At 33.9% G+C, this 14519-nt stretch overlaps 1 protein-coding gene across 2 annotated transcripts in view; it reads left to right on the top strand.

Annotated features, from left to right (window-relative positions):
- LRPPRC (leucine rich pentatricopeptide repeat containing) overlaps positions 1 to 14519 on the top strand; it is a 92875-nt gene that overhangs the window by 13138 nt on the left and 65218 nt on the right. For both annotated transcript variants that reach the window (XM_030035071.1, XM_030035070.1), the window contains exons 3-13: positions 1608 to 1730; positions 2443 to 2564; positions 2654 to 2712; positions 3460 to 3546; positions 4027 to 4153; positions 5217 to 5361; positions 6160 to 6302; positions 6602 to 6707; positions 6789 to 6896; positions 12858 to 12976; positions 13593 to 13686. In XM_030035071.1, the coding sequence (XP_029890931.1) occupies positions 1608 to 1730; positions 2443 to 2564; positions 2654 to 2712; positions 3460 to 3546; positions 4027 to 4153; positions 5217 to 5361; positions 6160 to 6302; positions 6602 to 6707; positions 6789 to 6896; positions 12858 to 12976; positions 13593 to 13686 (1233 nt within the window). The remainder of the gene's footprint in view (positions 1 to 1607; positions 1731 to 2442; positions 2565 to 2653; positions 2713 to 3459; positions 3547 to 4026; positions 4154 to 5216; positions 5362 to 6159; positions 6303 to 6601; positions 6708 to 6788; positions 6897 to 12857; positions 12977 to 13592; positions 13687 to 14519) is intronic.

The following is a 14519-nucleotide window of genomic DNA, read 5'->3' as shown; positions in this document are numbered from 1 at the left end:
AACCTTTTCCTGTTTCTTTTGCCTTTGAAGGTATTCAGTCACTAGTGTACCACTGGCATTGTGAAACTGGAGATGTTGCTGTTTTTATTGCATGAACTAATTGTGTGCAGGGATTTAAAAGTTACTAGAGTATGACTTATCTCACCACTCTATTATGTCTCCAGAAGTTGAAATCCCCATTTGCAATTTGTACCTATCCCGTCTCAATGTTTTAACTTATTTCTCTTTTTTTCTCATTATTGCTTATTTTTTCCCCCACTACTACCTGTGTCTCTTCCCAGATGAGTTTACTCTGTGTAAGAAACTTTTCTGCTGTAGAATGTGCTCTTGAAACATAGTTTACAATAGTCATGTGGTATCCTAGATTTACTGGTCCTTTTTGGTACCTGAAGATCTAATTCTGGACAGCATATAGCTTTCTGGTGTTGAGTTGTTCTTTTTTTTTTTTTTTTCCCTTTATTTTGCCATTATTTTACAGCTGTATAGCTGTTTCTACAGCTCTGTATACTTAAAAATTACAGTTACAGTGATCGTCACAGCTGGAGATATCTTTACTGGCAACAGCTGCCTCTATGCTGGGTTGCACACAACTTTGGAATACTGGCATGATGATTTGGAAGTAACTTACAAAGCATTAGTGATGCTTTAGACTTCAAGTCATTTTGGAGGTCTTAGTCTTTCAAGTCTGCATGTATGTCTCTGAGACAGAAAACCTTACAGATTTTTTTTCATCATTTATGTTGTATGTGAGCATTTATCTTGCTCCTTGTTGGATGAAATTACTTATGAAGTATACCTTTCTCTGATAAAGGAATAGACTTTTTTTGCCTTTTTTTTTCTTTACAGTATGCTGCTTTCTAAATAAACTCTCCTTTTTATTAGAAATTGCTGGGTTTACATATAAAGATGTGATTGAAAAAAATGTATGTCTTCAGTTTATTGGGTAATCTGTGATAGATGCTGCAGCTCTGCCTTCCTTTGCCTCAGGAGTAGTAGTGAAGTTCAAGAAAGACAGATGAGTTTATAGTCACTTTTTTGACATTCTGGGGTTAGTGCAGAAGTCAGAGAAGGTAGACATTCTTACAGTTTCCTTCACTATTCTCTAGATGTAAATTATTTCATTTATTTTATATTGAGCATGGGCAGAAGTGGAAATGGAAATTTAAATGTGGAATGTCTCTGAATACCAGTTTTGGAGTAGTATGGAATTGGTATGAAGTATTTTGCCATTTTGGAAATTTACCAGAAAGCTATGTCCCTGTTAGGATGAAATGATCTGTGGATCTTGGATTGGGAAATTTAAAGTACGAGATCATCTGAGTTTAGTATTTTGTGTTGTACTTGTAAAAATTTCTGCTCCGCTGAGGTCGTTATTGTACTGAATGGCATGTTTTATTGTGAATCTTTTTCATGATAGTGCATAATAGTGTCATTGTGTAATCATTTGGGTATCCTGTTCAGTAAGAATCTTCAGTCTTGGAGAAGATTCTATTTTACACAAAATGCTTAAATTCAGTGGGTCAGTCTCGACTCTTTTTTCTAATATTAAATGCATAATTATTGCATAATTATTTATAAAGAAATTTGTGGTTGTGTTCTACTTGCAGGGTGTCCAGGGAGTAACCAGACCTTGCTTTTGTTGCGAAGTTGTGGTGCTCTTTTACCAGAGGTACTGTCACCTGAAAGAACACAACTAGCCCATATGATATGGGACAAGATGAAAGAACTGGGTAGGTTGGTTTTGCTAGTCCCTCTTGCAAGAACAGCTATGTGCTTTAGTTACTTTCTTTGTAATAGAAGACTGAATGTATTTTAATAGTGTTTAAATGTTAGGTTATAACAGCAAATATTCATTACTGAATAAATGTTAGGTTTTATTATTCAGGCAAGAGACCTATTTCCTATTCTGGGAGTTATACTGACATCTAGGGGTGTTAATAATAAATCTAAAGAGTTGGTTTGGGTTTGTTTTTGGGTTTTTTTGTAAGATGCTTAAATTGGACTTTTGCTTGATTTTGATTATTGTAAGAATGTATTTTACTTTTCTGTTAGATGTTACCTTGATATCTGGTGGGCTGAGTATTCCTAGTGCTGCCAGCTATTTTAGCAGGCGATTTTTTAAAGTTATTTATCTATAGATGTTGCATAGCTGAACTGCTTCTTGATAGTAATATTGCTGAATCTCTAAAATAAATACAGCTGTAGATGCTGTGGAATAGCATGCACACGAGCATTGATGTTACTGTGCTCTTATGTTTTAGCCTTTTATAAACATGTGTGCTGTTAAATAGATGTCTGATATTTCAAAGGTGGATAAAAGGAAGCAGTCCATAAAGTTCATACAGCATAAAATTGATGTGAAATTAATTACCTGAGAAAGCCATAAAATCATGTTGAATTTGGAGAATCTACATTCACTGACTGGTTGAAATATTTTCTTAGGTGCTGTGTATGATACAAGCCATTATAATGCTTTACTTAAAGTCTATCTTCAGAATGAGCACAAATTTTCTCCAACAGAATTCTTGGCTAAAATGGAGGAAGCTAATGTGCAGCCCAATCGAGTAGGTACCGTTTTATGATATCTTCGTTCTTAATAGTAGAATCCACCTATTGGATGGAAATTGTTAACTTCCCCTTTTGTTTTCTGTAGGTTACATACCAGAGGTTGATTGCTGCTTATTGCAATGAGGGTGACATTGAAGGAGCGAGGTATTCTTTTGCATTTATGTTTAAAGGGATTTCCCCAAAACCTGTTTCTAATATTCCTTACCATTAATGTTAAAACTCATTTCAGTGTAATTCTTATAAATTGAGCAAAGCAAAGAGGGACTTTAACTATATTTTAACCAAGCACTGAAGAGCAGTTTCTTAGAGACAGCTGGAATCTGTACAAGCAAAATAAAAATAAGTGATAGACCAGTGTGTTCAAATCAAATTGTATTCAAGTTGCTCAGAAAATAACTTGTTCTAGAGCCAGTGTGAAAAAGTGTGAGGTTATGAAGGCTTATTGCCTATGTAAGAAAATGGCTACTGGGAAAGGCATTTGAGAACAAAGTGGGCTAAGGAGCAAATAGGAGTAATTCTGGTTTTTGTTATTGCCGTTGTTACTCAGGGCTTGCTGGATATCTGTTTAACATTTTAATTTTAGTAAGGTTAAGTTGCAACAGTGTGATTGTTGGGCATGAGAAATAAGTAAAAGGAAGATAAAAATAAAAAAGCCCAGCCGCACCCTTGTGTCTGCATATTTCAAAGTGACAAGTACAATTCATCTGAAAAAATGAAAATGACCAAATTATGAGGATGTTATGCAGTATCCCCAAATGTAATTGCTCGGCGACATCAGGATTTGGTTTTGTTTGATGATATATTACTTGTCCAGCAGCGCAGCAATAGCTCAGTAGTTTATCTTTTCAAAAGAAAAAAAAATCTCATCATTCATTGTCTTGTATTTTGCAGTAAGATTCTTGGATTTATGAAGACCAAAGATCTCCCCATCACTGAGGCAGTATTCAGTAGCCTTGTGAAAGGTCATGCAAGATCAGGGTAATGTTTAATACCATTTTCTTTTGTTTTCTTTTTGTTTTACTACAATATAAAGTGATACTGTACAGAAAAATTACATGCTGCAGAATAATGTGATGGTTTTGAATAAAAATGTATAGAAGACTGTCTTTATACATTTTTGAAGCAAAGCAGGGCTATTTAACAAAGGAAGTAGATTTTTCTTGTGTCTAAAAATCTTGAAGTTCAAGATAAATTACTGTACTTTTGTACTGTTTGAAAAAGAAATTTGCTGCACTTAGTTTTGAACTTTTTCAGGTGTTGAAAGAGTATGTTAAGTAATACAATAATTAAAAGATTTGCACTTTCACCTTTCAGGATTTGCTTACTTAAAATAAGTTTCTCAATGCTTGTTGCAGTCTTTGTTTCCAATTCTAATTAATTTAATGAGGAAATATGGAAGTCACAATAAACATCATTATGATTAAACCTACCAAGGGTTTTCCATTTGAATTCTTTTAGAGATATGAAGAGTGCAGAAAATATCCTTTCAGTGATGAGGATGGCAGGTGTCGAACCGGGTCCAGACACCTATTTATCACTGCTGAATGTGTATGCTGAAAAGGGTGATGCTGATAGCATCAAAAAGGTATTGCAAGTTTGAGTTTAAATACAACTTGTTTATCTTTCGTTCAATTTAACTTTGGAATGCTTTCTGTCCAGGCAGGAGGAATAATACTGAATTTTATAACTTGTTTCCTCCTAGTCTGCAGCAATTAAATAATTTTTTTTTTACCTGAATAGCTGGTTAACTGGAAGCAGCCTCATGCTCTATGAAAAATACTTGTCTTTCGATAGTTGCCTTTCACTCTGAGAAGATAAGTTTGCCAGTGAGTGATTTAATAATTCAGGGTTTTATTAAAGAGACAAATAATGCATGTGAGATAGTTATATATTTATTTATACAAACTAATAAAAAGTAAACCTTGATTATCTTTCTCCCATTGAGCCATTCTTTGGCTCCCATTGAAGCCACAGAATCTTTCCAGTAAAACTGAATTTTTTTTGAGAGTTCACACCAACAACTTAGGTATTCATGAAGTGCGGATAAGATAATGCTGCCTTACAGCCCTTTGTGTAGCTGATTTTTTTCAAGTATTCTCTCTTACTTTTTTTAAATCACAGAAGTATTCAGAAAGGAATGAGAAAAGAAAATTGGTTTGAGTTTAATAAGTAGTATCAGATGGAGAGGACCAAATCAAGGAAGAGGATGTGGGAAACGTAATATTGTTCTGTGACTTACAAATTAATCAAATCTTCATCAACCAACCTTCTTCCAAATACTAACAAAAAGGTTGATTAATATTTCTCCCTTTTTCAAAGTAATTTCTTTTGAAAGTCATCTCGCAATGGGAATACCTCTGGTGTTTTCATATATTACTAGATATTAAACTATCTATTATATCCCATTTATCTGTCCCTTTTTTCTTTTTACAGTCTAAAGGTGTTTGAGGCCCTCTTTATAGATCTTGGGTATGCTCTCTACCATATTCCATGTATCTAAATGCATGGTTTTAAAAGAGGAAAAAAAACCCAGGTCTTTGTGATGATTTTCTTTTTTTTTTTTTTTTTTTTTTTTTTTTAATTTTAATGTATCTTGTTTTGAGTCACTTTGGAGTTTTTTAAAATTATAAATTTATTCTGGTTTACAGACTCTAGAAGAGGTTGAGAAGACTGAAGGGTACCTTATGGATAGGATTTTGATGCAGGTGATTTTTAGCCTTGCCAAGGCTGGATATCCTCAGTACATCGAAGATATTAAAGAACGCATAAGATTTGAAGGGGAATTAATTCCGGGTATGTCCTTGGTTACTACAGCAGTGTTTTGCTACCTGAGGTAGAGAGGGAAAGCATTTTCTTTTTTCCTTTTTTCCTTTTTTTTTTTTTTTTTCCTCCCAACAATAACATTATCAAAAATAGTTAATTTTTTACTTTTCTTTTGAATACCTATGGAAAATACTATTTTTGCCATTAGTTTGTGGATTCATATGTGCTGCTTTAGATCACATTTTACAAAATTTAAATATAAACCAATTTTAATCATTTACATACAAAAATTAATATATAAATTTTTTTAACTTCTAAAATTCGTTAAAACTTCATAGGAAAGCAGTAAGTGTGGAGTTGTTTCTTCAAACAACGCTGTTGTAATTCCTGTTGTGACAGCTCTATTAATATCATAAAAAGGGAGACTAAACACCTAATACAGTTTTCTTTATCTATAGTTAAAGTCACTTTTGGATCCCAGTATGCATAATCCGATTGATAACTGTTAATTATACTTCATCCACTTTGTTTTTTGATGTGTCTAGAAATGTGTTTCTCTTATTTAGCATCCTTCTGTCATGCTGCAGTGGTGATGCTTCTGTAATTTTTGCCATGGTCTTCTAATGGGAAAAATGAATTTCATTGATAAATGTGAATAATTCTGAAAAAGGTAGTCTCAAATTTGATTGATTAATCGTGTTTAAAAGTATGCTAATGATACTTGTAAAACATTTACTTTCCTAGCTTTCACTAATTTTAGTAGTTTAATGTTGAAAATAATTATATGCACTTTTTAAATTTTGTTGTTCTTTGTTTTTCACTTGCTAGATGCAATGAACCTGTGTTTGACTCTGATAACTCATGGCTTCGAAGATATAAGTTTCCATATTTTGAAGTCTTTTAATCATTTATCACGTGATAATATGGACCAGGGTAGCTTCTTCTTGCAACATTGTGTAAATAAAGATATGGTATGCAATGTAGTAATACTTTTTTCTTAATATACTAATAACAGTATATTTATTTAGTTTAATGCAACTGTGAAGATGGAAAATGGTAGGGGTTTTGTTTTTTTTTTTTGCATGGTTCTTAAAGAATAAAAGAAGGATTTTAATATTCTGTGTCAATTTGCATAGTAAATTGAAAATCACAAAAGAGTCATTTTTGGCATGTGTAATAGCCATTTCCTAACAATTAGAAGAATCTTAACATGCTTAACAATTTGAGAAATTGAAAAATATATTAAATTAATTTTTAAAATTCTTTGCAGCCTGTGAACAAGCTGAAGCAATTTTGTACTGAGTTAAAAGAAGCAAAAATGCACTCAGCACCGTTACCGTTTATTTTGCGTTGCGCTTTGGAGGCCAACAAATCAGGTACTCTGCTTATTTAGTTATTTTACATATGCTTATTTAAGGTACTTGGTTACTGTTTAATTATCTTGTGAATGTTTTCAGCCTTGGCCATTGATGTGATGAAGATGATGAAAGAGGAAGGCTTGCCACTCAGACCTCACTATTTCTGGCCACTGCTAGTTGGGTTCCAGAAACAGAACAATCTTAAAGGTTAGTTATCCGATAAATGCTCCTCTAGCTTTATTGCAAACCTAGTGTACAAAGCTTTATTAAAACATTGCTATGAGAGTCAGCAGGCTCTTGAAAGTAAATGAAGACCTTGCTGCATGTCTCACTTTGTTGTAAACAATTTTTCCTTCAGAAAGACTTTTTTTTAAAACCTCCTTTCTTACTTAATCGTGGTACAGTTCTACAAATTTAAAGTCTACCTTTGCTTAGAAAGATGAGAGGGTGTTTAATTATCTTTTTAACTCTTCACATTCTTTCTGTCTTCTGCTGGTTCTTTTTGCTGCTCATTACATTTTACAGAGTTTTTACTCTTGAAGTAACTGAAATCTAAGAGAAGAATTTAAAAGTAAGGTTATGTTATTGTAGCTCTTTTAGACTGCAAACCCAATCCTTTTTTCAAGCCAACTTCTTATTATCTACCTGATAAACCAAACATGAGTTTCGTTACAATAATAAAAAACTGCAGGAGAACTTACATTGCTGAATGTGAGAGCCTAACCTGACAGCATACTGATTGAAGGACAGAAATGCTCAATCTTTGGGATTCTTAAGTAGGTTTAAGCATTTAGCATACTTTCCCCTGTTACACATGGGGATGTCTACAGGATATGAATAAGAATTGAACAAATATTAAATTTTAGAGTACAGTATCTAATTCTTTGGTTTGCGTTATTGGTAATTCAGAAAGCATAGTATTGTAAAAAGATGCTTTTAACAGAAGTACTTCCCCCTTGGGGAAACAAAAAACTGTCTTTTTCATCTTATCTCACAGTATAATGTGCTTTAGAATGAGATGCAGAGTTGTTAGTGTGACACTGGGTGACAAACAAAATGCACAAACAAAAAAAAAGTGCTTTTAGCAGACTCTTCATATCGCAATTTTATCTTAAATACACAGTCACATTCCAGTTTGGAAGAAATGCTGAAACAAGTATTCCCTAATTGTTTCTGGCTATAAAAATGTCTCAAGTCTTTTTCAAAAAGCCTTTGTGAAAACAATATTCAGTTTTTATTAACTCCTTAGACTCTGTTCCTGCTAGACTACTTCCCAAGTTTATCTTCTCCCAGGTTTTCAGATGCTTGAAAGTTCTATGATATTTTAAAAGTATGGCAATGTTTTAGTTTGGTCCTTTGTGACTTACTTGAAGTACAATGTTGCCAAAAATAAGTAAATTGAAATCAATGTCATACTTCTCTATGTGGAGGCTGCCTGCTGAAAAAACATGGTTTCTGTTACTCCACGGAAAATTTCACCTCACTAACACAATTATAAGAGGTGTTGGAAGTATTTTTAGATTTAGACTTAGCTCCCAAAACTGAAGCAATATCTGACTGTTGAGAGAAACTTAAGTTTTCGTATCTCTTTTGGTCTTTGGCAAGATCAGAGGTTGCCTTAATTTGGACTCCTACTATAGAAATTGACTATGCTTTAGCTAGTAGTTACTGCTGGAAGTCATGTAAACAACTTGGGAAGAAAAACCGATGAAGGAACAGTGAATTTTGGCTTTCTTTGCAATTCTCTAGAGAACCTTTCTTCTTCTGTCTGCAAAGGCATTGGATACCTAAACTTCTGTATGGCTGTATGATAATACTGTGGATTTGCAAACATGTTGTAACCTGGTACTTAGTCTCCGAGTTTGCATTGTCAAGTGGGAATGTCACTATTGTGTGCATACCTACAGAAGTCAGTGATTTAGCAATTCTTAAAATACATAAGAAGATAGTAAGCAATTTCTTCTGCAGTAGAGAATCAGTGGAATTATTCTTGCTGCAGTGAAAAAAGTTGTCTTGTTCTTTCCCATGTGTAAGCTCACGTTCATTTTTTTGAAATTTAATAACAAAAAAAGAATAAATGAGATCCATCATCTAAAAATACAACCAATATGCTTGAAGGAAAGCAAATAGGGGAAAAAAACCCCACCCACCCTGAAACTGTTTAATAGAAATAATAGAGCAAAAACTAATGCTGTAGTGAGGACCTAAAGATGACAGCAGATAGTAAATGAACAGAATGGTGCTTTCTAGCAGCAAAAAATAATAGAGATGTGTGAACACAAGTATAGATAGACACTGTATCACATCTCATACCAAAAATGAGGTGATAATTCCTTTTTCTACGAAGTAGTAATGCCCATTATGTAACTTTGCATCTCGGTATACATAAGGCTGAAAATGGAAAAGAACTTTGAGGAAAAACTATTAAAAATCTGATAGGATGTAGACAGTGGACTAAATTATTAAAGAACACAAATATAAGCAGCAACCTATCTAGAACTGCAGGGTACAAATGTCAGAATCAGTAGGTGTAATGTGACCCAAACATTTACATAACTACTAGCAATGTTTAATTATATGTTTATCTAATGTTTATTGTAACAAAAGCTGACACTGGATATCAAAGGAGATTCCTTAACTTCTGTATTATGGATTTGAGTTAGAAAGAAAAGTAGCAGTGAAGTGGTGGCTAATGAAACTAAGCAAGGCCATTTTTAAATACACCTTAAAGAACTTAAGCACTCTGAAATAGCAAACAGCTCTTTTCAGTCATTTTACACAGGCAGATAATTTCAGATGGGGCATTCTTGCTTTTATGTTATCTGTTATATAAGTTGATAATTACTTATTTCCATAGTATTTATCTAAGTAAATGCTGTTAGGCTTTTAGGAATGGAAAGTGCTTGCAGGGTTTAAGAGATCAATATGCAGTGGATCTGAAACTGTTATTGGGCACCGAGATTCATCTTGTATCAGATATACACTAAATAACAGGAGGGCCTAGTATAAATAAACAGAAGTGTTTGACTTACACATTACTGAATATTTTGTAGCTCCCCTTCATCTTTGTATAATCATGATGTTTTTAAAGACAGTTTTTAGAAGTCAGTTGTGTATTTCACTTTTGTTTTCTACTAAATTGTTGTTATATACGCAAAGCATGTTTAGTGAATGGTAATTCAGGTTTTACTTTGGGGAAATAAGAGTCTGAGTCCAGAGAGGGATGAGAGTGGTGATTTTACAAAGTAACTGCTTGAAATACTGTTTTGTAGACAGACTTTTCTGGCAAAGAACTTTGAGTGCACCTGAAACTAACAGCACAGCAAAAATGTTAACTATTATGTTGTTCTCCTGAATGCACCCTCACTTCTCAAAATGGAGTTTTATTTTTTTGTTTCCTTGGAAAACTGCTTAAAGCCCAATTTTACTGCCCTTGCACATGTACAACTGTACATAACTGCCTTAGAAATCCCCCCTGTTCTGATGGGACTGCTTTAGGAAGAAGGCACGGCTTACTGTGAGAAACTTAGGAAATGAAAGGTGGACTGAAATACAAGTCTCACTTTTCACTTGAAAAGCAGCAAGTTACTCTGCTCTACTACAGAAATACTATGACCATCTTGTAATTCATCTGTTCTGTATTTGTTCTTGGATATACTGATTCGAGGCCGGAATCTGTTCTGTTGCGGTGTTCGAGTGCTGTTTCTAGTATTGACAAAAAGGAGAACAGAATTTTGGCTGGTTTTTGTTCTCTGTTACTGTCCTCTTTCCACTCAATTATTTGATTTTACATACTCAGGTCCTGCAGTCCTTAGATATCTCAGCCCAAGATCTCAAAAACCTGATTCTGGGTCAAGCAGGGAGGTGGCCGGAAGAGTTTACTGTGGGTTTTAGTCATACCTACTCTTCTGGATCAGTGGTCTCCAAAGTGGGGTGTGCAAGGCAATCCATTGGAGTGTGAGCAGGCTGTTAATAAGTAGAATAATTATTTCATCCTTTTTTACTTTCTGTTTGTGTGTGTGTTTTATAATGTGCATAATATATCAGTACAGTGGTATGTGTATGTAACTTCTAAATAAATATACATGTGCTGGGGATGTGTTCTCAAAGAAGGTTGGGAAACCAGTGTTACAGATTATAGTTATATAGTATTATAGTTATAGTGACTGCACTTTTGTCTCTCTTTTTTAGTCTGTTCTTTGGTTTGGGGAGAGAGAAGAGCTTAGTGTATTTTCCAATATGAGGAACAAAGAATTTCGAATGCCACACACATAATGCTCAAATCCTATTTCATGCATATATTTGACAATTTTATAGTATTTTGATTGAAGTGGGAATGTTTCATAGCTTTGTATTGTGAAAGATAGTTATGTGACAATAAAGTAGTTCTGCTCTTGGTGAGGTAGGAATTGTATACAAAATTGTAGGATTCTGTGTTGGTTTTCATTAAACTTCTATTCCCCCCCAAAATTGTACATCAGCCATGTTAGAAATGAAGAAATGTGTAGCAGCATTTTTTTTTTGTTTGTGATTAATTTGGCTATGTGCAGTATTATTACTGGTATTACTCCTTAATCTGCATCTCACTGTTGTGTTAGTGTTCTAATCTTCATCCATGCCCTTTCCTAGTCAGGAACTGTGCCCTAGTAGGCATTTGTGACAATGCGTGCTACAATTTGTGACACTAGTGTGCCTACTAGTGAATGGGGATGCTTAACAAGCCTGTTTTCTGCTCTGTTCTAGATACACATTTGAACTAAAATCTCCTGAGTTTACCACACCTTGTTCACTATGGTATCTAGTTCTTGGTCTTCAAACTACTTTCTAGGGATACAGATACAGTTATTTTAGAAAAGGTTTTGGCATAATAGGACTTAATGTATTTTCTGGGAAGTTGAAAACATGAAATAGAAACTAGCTGTCAAAATTTGAAAGGTACCAAGAAAGACTTACTGTAATTAATTCTTTATTCATATTTTTGCAGATTCTGGGCCAAAATCAGAGTTTTGTTTAAGGCAAACTTGAACAGATGATGCGACTTTAATCTAGTGTGACTTGCCTGCATGTATTTTCAAGTGCTCAAAGGGAATTCACATTTGATTATTTGCACCATAGTGCACTGCATAAAATATTCATGGAAGTGTCACTTTTCCATAGGTGGCACTCCAGGGCAAAGACAGGGACTTTGGGAAACTTTACATTTTTAAAGTAATAAGTATGAAATGCAAGTTGAAAAAAACATATGCTGTTTGGTACTGGTGTCCTGCAGCAACTGACAAATCATTTTTAGACCAGCAAAAAATGATAATACCTGTATTGGTTTTGACAGGGGTTCAGAGTTTGCTAGCTAGGGTTACTGTAAGAAGTTTCTGCAAATCAGAGGAGTGTGATCAATTAAAAAGCATGACATATGCTCTAAAACCCTATGCTCTAATTGCTGAACTATTAAGATTTGCTATCTGCTGTCTTCAAATGCATATCTACAGTAGTAATATACAGTCTAGTTATGTGAATTGATCTGAACACTGTAAAAGTTACAATCTAGCTTCACTGGGGCTTGAGGGACTCCAGCCTTTCTCTGAATTTCCAGTTTGAAGCTGATGCATTGATAAAGTAATCAACCTATTTGCTTACAAAAATGTTATTTGTTTTAAACAAATCTAGAGACAATCTTGAAAGCTTGCCTTACTAATCAGGGTTGGAATCTCGGAACAAAGCTAAGAATGTATTATGTATTGAAGAATGCATTTGTATCTTGAATTTGGTTATATACTTTACACCAAATTTCAGTTGTTTTTTTTTAATGCACAATAATATGGACATTTAGATATATAGCTCTAAAAGATGTTTTGCAAACATGACTAAGAGTAACTGTCTTGGATTTACTGTGTTAGAAAATAACTTTGTATGCTAGCAATTTCCAAACTAGCCAAGAGTTTCATGTTTTTGATACAGCACAGAACAGGAAGTTTAGTAAATTTATTTTAAGTTTCACAATTAAGATCTTATTAACACCTAAAATAAGAATGCAGCATTTTGCATGGCAATTTCAAGGACAGAATTGAGGAGACAAGTTCTTTTTTTGAAAAGCAATGTTTATTTTTAAATGTTGAGTCTCAAGTTTTCATTTTTCTGAAATGATTAGCCTTATCAATTTTGCTTTGATAGGTATCTTTGAGGTCCTCAAAGTGATGCATGAATTGGGGGTGGAACTTGATACAGAAACATACACAGACTACGTTTTTAAAAATTTTGCCGATACTGAAACTGCCCGTGCCCAGCTGAAGGTGAGTTTACATTTAGAATTCATAAAAACAACTGTTGCATGGCTTGTTTTTCCATGTTCTCTGTGAAGGCTTTAGATCCCAGTAGTGCTCTAAACATGAACTTGGTATGATGAAGACTGTTCAGAATATTTAGATTACTTTTGAAACAGTTGTTGCACTGATGGTTTGTTTACCCTGTCTTTCTTTCAACTTTTCAGAGCTAACCAAAATATTTTGCTCAAGACTTACTACCTTTCTGTTTTCTGAAGTGGAAAACTAAATGAATGAATGATGTCCTTTTTTACTGGGGATTAGAAGTATTACAGTTGTTTCTAGTGAAGTTTCTTTTTTTTACTTGCTAAAGAATTCAGAATTACAGACTAAGTTTCTGTCCCACTCTTTCTGCCTTTGGTAACTTTGTCTCTTGCAATTGATTTCAATACAAAAGCTGGATAATTTTTGATCAGTAGCAACTTACCTGGCTAGCCATGCAGACTTCTGTAGAGCACCTTCTATGTTCTCAACAGTTATCAATACAAGAATGCCAATGTCCTTTGAGAAAGAAGTGTTTAAAAATATGAAGTATCAGAAGGTCTTCTCTGTGTGTACTTCCAATGATTGATTGCTTTATCTCTAGAAAAATGACTGCCTGTTTGAAACTGTTGGACTCTCTGTAGCAGAAATAAGATACGAAGCAGCACATGGAAGACTGAACAATGTTCTTTCTCTATGTAAGTATTTTTCATGTATGTTACTACATACTTGGTGGTAGTGTTGATTGGTTGTAGGCTAAGAGATTTACATGTATTAATATATGAGGTTTAAAGGTACGTGGGAAACTTGAGCAAAGCTTTTATTATGTGAGGTCCTCTATGATGAGATGTCAGACTGTTTGAAACTACCAATTCTGGACAACATATCATGGTTAAATTCTTTTTTTGGTATTGAACCTGGACATAAGATTTACCTATAAGATATTTACAAATCACAGCTTTGCTGTGATTGTGATAGGATTATAATCCTCTTGTACTTAGAGGGCTTAAGGAAACAATTTGCCTTGCACAATGTTAAACTGTTGGTGTGGGGATTGTTTTTGTTTGCAGCATCAATTACAACAGGATGCTAGTCTAACAATATGGCTCTGAAGTACTACAGAATTATTAATTAAAGAACCAACTTTAAAGAACTGATTGGCACTGATGTTAACCTGAGAGTGCTCTGCTGATCTGTTGGTCATGGAAGTTATGTGTATAAATTTGATGGGTTAAGTAGGTGATGAAGTTGTAAGAGCATGTATTAATCACTTTTAAAGAGTTTTCTCCAAAGATTGTTCTGATGCTCAGTGCTTGCAAAAGTTAATATATGTCATTGACTGAATGTATGGCATGGGATGATTTGCTTGGTTACGTAGGAGTATATGTTTTTCTTCAATATTTGAAACAAATACAATTTTTATTTGCCTAGTATACTAAGGCAATAATAAAACACCTAAATTTGGACTAAATCTGATACAGAAAGATCTTTTTTTAAACAACAGTTTTATATGTCTAAGGTTCAGGGAAAA

The sequence above is a fragment of the Aquila chrysaetos genome, chromosome 13 (genome assembly GCF_900496995.4).
Source record: "Aquila chrysaetos chrysaetos chromosome 13, bAquChr1.4, whole genome shotgun sequence".
NCBI lineage: Eukaryota > Metazoa > Chordata > Aves > Accipitriformes > Accipitridae > Aquila > Aquila chrysaetos.
Note: the sequence above shows the minus strand (reverse complement) of the source record. Positions and strands in the feature narration are given on the sequence as shown.